General features: G+C 30.4%; 1 protein-coding gene across 1 annotated transcript; it reads left to right on the forward strand.

The window, feature by feature from the left end:
• The first annotated feature begins 5,069 nt into the window (after window positions 1-5,069).
• On the forward strand, window positions 5,070-6,338 carry LOC110423399 (small heat shock protein, chloroplastic-like). Its single transcript, XM_021437621.2, has 2 exons — window positions 5,070-5,542; window positions 5,653-6,338. Exons 1-2 carry the CDS (start codon window positions 5,323-5,325, stop codon window positions 6,126-6,128), a joined length of 696 nt encoding a protein of 231 aa, XP_021293296.1. The 5' UTR covers window positions 5,070-5,322; the 3' UTR covers window positions 6,129-6,338.

The raw sequence follows: 6,338 nt of genomic DNA on the forward strand, positions 1-6,338 counted from the left end.
AGAATTTATATTTATATTTATAGATCATGAGCAGTATCTAGCAATACATTATGACCATCCAAATGTTAAAAAAGTCAAGATAATTTAACTAATCTTTCAGTGTAGTATATCTCATTGTAATTCAATCATTTCATCATATATCCTAAATAGATAGAAAGTTTGGCTCGATGTCTACTTTTTAACTTATCCATATTAGTCTTGCAGCTTCTATATTGACATTGTCTTAGTCAAGGACTTTTAATCAATATAAGTCAGTAGCAAATGAGATATGTCCCCTTTAAATCACTTGAAGTGATAAATCCTTTCTGGACTACTTATTCATCTTCACATGTTTCATGCTATACTCAAAAGCACCTTATTTAAGCATTTAATTACCTTCAGACCTGTAAAGGTGAAATCAAAGCATGACAATTCACATACAAGATGACCTGATATCATAAGTCTAAGGATTACTTACACTACTAACACATAAAAGTATTTTCGCAAACACTTAAGTGAAATCCCAAATGAAACTCTCATAGTGGGTCATGTTCAGTAAACTTGTTTTTTAACAAGTACCCACATACTATCCCTAAGTATCTCACATACTTTAACTATGAGATCAATTGCTTACTTCTAAAGTAAGAAGGCTTAATATGAACTAACTTTTGAGCATTGTCAATACCTTTATTCTTGACAATACAATGACTAGGAACATATTTAGGAACAAGGTTTTTATCCATAAGAATCTCATAATTATAACCTTTATAATTTCTTTGCAAAGCCATTATGTTCCAAAGACGTTATCTACATAAGTCTCTCATAACTTTTTATAAATAAACCCATGAATAAAGAAATACCTCATATATTATATAAAATATGCATAATGTATTTAACATGAAATATGATTAATTAATGTAGTATTTTATAAACACAAAATCGATTGGCTTGTAGAGCTTACACTAACCGTTTTGTTTTTTTTTTGTTTCCTCATTTGTTTTTTTTTTAATTTTCTTTTTTACAGTAAACTTTGGTCATGGGATTGCTTATTCAGGTGCGGTCCAGTTTCGATGTATAATTTATCTCAAGTTGAACATTTGGCTTTATAACCATTATTGTTTGAACTTTGAAATTAGATGGTTTGATTTTCCTTTTAGACATGTTTTTGTTCTTTTTTCCTTTTTAGTTTTCTTTTACAATGAGTTTACACTAAATAATTGTTTGTTTATATGAGGTTAACTCTCAAATCAGTTTCTCTCTGACATTATCACATTAATGCACATAGTTGATCAGGAATTATAGATGATGAATTTCGTATTTGCTCAGTCAACTTTCTTCCACTTCTCATTTAATGTTGCCTAGCATTCATGACATTAGTATTACCTTTAGTATAAATTAGCACTCATGATATTGTGTAAGATACATGAATTACCTTTATATTCTATCCAAACAAGCATTATATATTTGCTCTACCATATAAGGGTTTAGGGGTTATTATTAAACATCACAAAAAAAATTAAATTTTAGTCCATAAAAAGTGATAATAATCTACTACATAACTAATGACTCATTTATTATTCAACATTTATCACTAATATGGATTATTAGACTTAATTAGTGTTTAGAGAAACTATAACTAGATTTTGTCCACATTATCTGATTTTGCAATGCATTATCTGTTTTTGCTCATTTGGTTTATTATTAAACTTTTCAATTGCAGTGTATTATCTATTTTTGCTCTTTTGGCTTTATATTAAATTATTTTTCTTTGACTCACTATTTATGTGTTATTGAGTCAAGCACCAATTTTATATGTTTTTATTTTTTTTTTGTCTCCTCATTTGTTTTCTTCAAAATTTCTTTTTTTTTTCTTGCAACAAACTTTAGTAAGACGATTGCTTATTCAAGTGTGGTCAAGTTTCAAATAACAATTTATTTAAAGTTAAACATTTGGCTTTATAATGATTACTGTTTGGATTTTCAAGTTTAATTCTTTGGTTTTTTTAAGATTGTTTGTTTATTTGAAGCTAACTCTTAAATCAGCTTCTGTGTGGTATTATGACATTAATCCACATAATTTATCAAGCATTATGAATGATAGTTTTTTTTTTGCATTCGCTTGCTTCTTTCTCAGGTTAATGGATCTTACCCTTTTAGTTTTTTTTTTTCTGTTTTGGATTTAATATGATGGTTTTCCTATGCTTGTTTTTGTTTCTTAATCCTTATTTGGGTAACCCAGATTTGGGTTTTGTTCTTTCCCTATTTTTGCATTCGTTTCTTTTCTTATTCACTTTAACTGGTTCAACTTTTCAACCTTGTAAAATTTCCAACATTTATCGTTGATTCTTTCATTTTAAGGTAGTTTTATGTTTATGTTCTTTTAACTTTTTATTTATTATTAACTTCAATATGGGATTGCCTTTGAATTCTTTTTCCTAATGTTCTTATTTCTTTTATTTCATCATGTTTTGATTATTGTGGATTTTTTTTATTGATGTTTTTGCTATTGAGCATGTTTTAAATTGGCTTTGTCATTGCTTTTAGTTAATAAGTGTTTGATTCGTCTTTTTCTTTTCATTAATGATGGTTTTTTTTTCCATATCTGTTCATAAGTATATGAAAAATTTAACAGGTTATTCTTATTAGTTTTGTTCTTGATGATAGATAGTCTTTTTACTTTGTTTGTACTTTTATTTTTATTTCTTTACATATTTGAGTTCGACAATTTGTTTTATTCAATTTTTTTTAAATGTGCTTTTTGCTAATGTTTTCATGGGTTTCTCTTATGGATTTGATTTTTATTTTTGTTTTGCAGGAAACTTGGATCGAGAGGTTTAGTATTTGTTGACTGTTTGATCTTCTTACTATTATTTGACGTTTATTTTCTATTGAATCTATTAACTTTGTTTTAAGATTACTTGACGATAGTTTTTGCCATGCTGTTTTCCTATTGAAATTTAGTGGACTTATGCTTTTTGGTATTCTGTAGCCTTAGCTAAGCACATTCATTGTATGTGCGTATCTTTATAATTTAACATGCTTCCTGGTTAAATAATGTTTATGGTTTACAAATTTTACATACTGACTCTGTAATTTTTGTTATGTTAATTCATGGACTATTATAAATGATTTTCAGTAAGAATATATTTTTTTTTATTGTTGCTTTATTAAATTTTGAGAATCTATGTTTTATTTAGAATTTTTATTTAATGTTCATATTTCTGTCACTATGTCTATTTTGTTTGATCAAGGCTCTAATCAACCAGACAAGGGTGTTTATGATGGGTTTAACAAACGAAACAATCCAAACAGGAAGTGAAAACTACAAACTATTTGATTCCAATCAACCTTAACTTCTACATTGGAATGCTTCAACTTCTGCAACCACTTCACCATCCTCAACACCAACACCAACACTGGAGGCACTGGAAGAACAAACCCTATCCTCACTAATTAAAAACCAAGTGGCTAGAGAGTTTTTGCTAGATTCTACACCACAGAAACGAACCATAATCAGCAAATCAGAGAATTCCTAAAACCAACTTTTATTGGAGCTTACACTGCAAAAAAAAAACCCATTGCCAACAAAAATGAACAATCACCCACCAAAAAATATGAGATTAAATACAATATATGAACTCCTACACTTTTCATGTACCATAATCATCAAGTTTATTTATTCCTCATATACTAATTAACCATAAAATTTCTTCTTTTTTTTCTTCATGGAGTTACCTTCAAAGCTATTCACACACCTAAAAAACAAAACGAGCAAAAAATCTTCACCAACCACTTGATGTTGATAGAATTTGGAACTACAAAGAGACCTATGCCTCAACATGCTTTCTATTTTTGTTAACAAGCACTACTATACATGAAAAACTATTATGTTATTTTTTGTTATTTTATGTATACGTCTGTGTACAGAAGCAAAGCATAGGATCTTGGCCTTAATTTCCATCAAGGACCTTCGTTTTTTGTGGACTAGCTACAAAATGATTAATTAGCTTATAAACACCGCTTTCGATTTTTGTTGACAGGCACAATTGCAATGATGACTTTTGTATATACATAACAACCAGCAAAAAACCAAAATAACATATAATATTTCCACCTTTAGTTTGGCAGCTTATCCCAATAACTATATTTTATTACATTTAAAAGAAATAATCTATGCTTTTAAACAATTAAAGTACACCAGAAGAGTTTTTCCAACCTATTCATCATTTGTCAAAATACATATATTACCTATTTATAGTCTTTCTAAATCGACATTGTAAGTTGTAATGATTGTCCAACTAACATTTTTGCTAGATACATCTAAGAGTACAAAATCAATGAATTCAAGCTCTGTTTTCTTAACTATTAAGTAAACCAACACATTAAGCATGCTTTGTTCATTTGTTGTGGCTAGATTCTGACACCAACTTCTAATTTCTATGAATTAAAAATTACTTCTTAATACTAATCCCTAATCAAAGATTTTTTTTATATATATTTGAGATGATAATTTTTTAATTGATATTTGAGATGACATTAAAATAATAGTATATTTATTAGTTAGTTAACTCTTTAATTTCATTATTATTCAAAGGGTTTAAATATAATTAGACATAATGCTTAAAAAAAATTTGAACTATTAAAAAAATTAAAATAAATTCTTATCTTTGATTACATTCAATCGAGTCCATATATTTTTATTTTCAATTAAATATAAACTTATGACTAACAATTAATTAATTATATTTAGTTAAAATACTACTTGTCATTTTATAACTATGTTACTAACGTAATTGAAGCAAAAGGTTAAAAATGTTATATGATCATATCATTATATCTCATCAACATATCATGTTATCATGTTCATTATGACATGTCAATATACTAATCATTGCCATATACACAATGACATTTGAATGAGTAACAATTAGTCAATCATTTAAGAACTTATTTAAGGGAAAATAAAAATATAAAAAATTTGATAATTTAACCAATAACAATGAGTCGCTGAGAAACGATGTCGTATTAGATGCGTCGGTCCCGCCCGGGCAACGCACGGCCATTTGCTAATTGCTGTGATTCTGCGAAGGAAACCTTACACGAGGCAAAGATTTCGTTCTGGAGAAATACAGAAATTAACCGAGTCCAGTCCATCGATCCGAGTCCAGAAATGTCTACTCATTCCTTTAAATTGTCAACCGTCGGACTCCTCTTCCCATCATCATCCATTGCGGTTCTCTTCTTTCTATTTGACAATAACACTAACAATCAAAGCTCCAATTTCTCTTTTCTTCCTCCAACCGAGCAAAGCAAGAACAGGGTAAACAAACAATCCGAAGAAAAATGTCTCAAGCTCTATTAAATCTGACCATCTCTCTCCCATTATATTCCTCCAATAAAACCAGCGATTTTTGTCACCTTCCCTTTTCAAAACTCCCCCAGAACAGATGCGTCAAGGCCATGGCAGGAGCGAGTAGAGACAACCTTGACTACTTGCAAAGAGCTAGCAAACACCACCAGTCGCAACCTAACAAGAAAAGGGTTGGCCCTGTTGCACCAATAGGTATATAGTATGATCAAAATTTCTGTTTTTCCAAGCTAATTTCTTCTCTCTCTCTCGTTTCTTATTAAATTCCGGATGCTGATCGAATCTTGAACTTGTTATATAAGCAGGGTTGTGGGACAGATTCCCAACAGCAAGAACGGTGCATCAGATGATGGAAACAATGGAGAGGATGTTGGAAGACCCTTTTGCATACTCAGGCACGTGGCCATCTCCATTACCAAGTGAGAACGGTGGTTACAGTAGAGGACGGACACCATGGGAGATTAAGGAAGGAGAGGGGGAGTATAAGATGAGGTTTGATATGCCTGGCATGAACAAAGATGATGTGAAGGTGTGGGTTGAAGAGACGATGTTGGTTGTCAAGGCTGAGAAGGTGCCTAAGAAGAATATTAATGGTCAAGAGAATGGAGAAGAGGAAGGAGAATGGTCTGCTACGAGCTATGGCAGGTACAATAGCAGAATTGCATTGCCTGAGAATGTTGTGTTTGAGAAGATTAAAGCTGAGGTGAAAGATGGGGTTTTGTACATAACTATCCCCACGGCCAGCAGTAATGGTAGAATTTTGGACATCGATGTCCAATGATGATTTTTGTGCTTTGCTTCTTTTCCTTTTCTTGGAAAATAGTAGCTTTCTTTCCTTTTTTTTTTTTTTTGTAACAATTCACAAGATCATAGGCGATGATCAAGGGCTGATAACAAAGGGATTTGAGAAATTCATTCTCCGAAGTTGCTATATCAGTTTACCCAAGGTGTTTGTAACTGTTTTATTTTGCTGATTATTCCTTTTTTTTCT

This window comes from Theobroma umbraticum, unplaced genomic scaffold, assembly GCF_002168275.2.
Source record: "Theobroma umbraticum cultivar Fairchild unplaced genomic scaffold, ASM216827v3 scaffold_20.0, whole genome shotgun sequence".
Classification (NCBI taxonomy): Eukaryota; Viridiplantae; Streptophyta; class Magnoliopsida; order Malvales; family Malvaceae; genus Theobroma; species Theobroma umbraticum.

What these genes read in the sequence shown, in the direction of transcription:
- LOC110423399 (XM_021437621.2), top strand. Translation starts at nt 5,323, where the DNA reads ATGTCTCAAGCTCTATTAAATCTGACCATCTCTCTCCCATTATATTCC. An exon ending in TGGCCCTGTTGCACCAATAG is followed by an intron (nt 5,543 to 5,652) that starts GTATATAGTATG and finishes TTATATAAGCAG; the next exon opens with GGTTGTGGGACAGATTCCCA.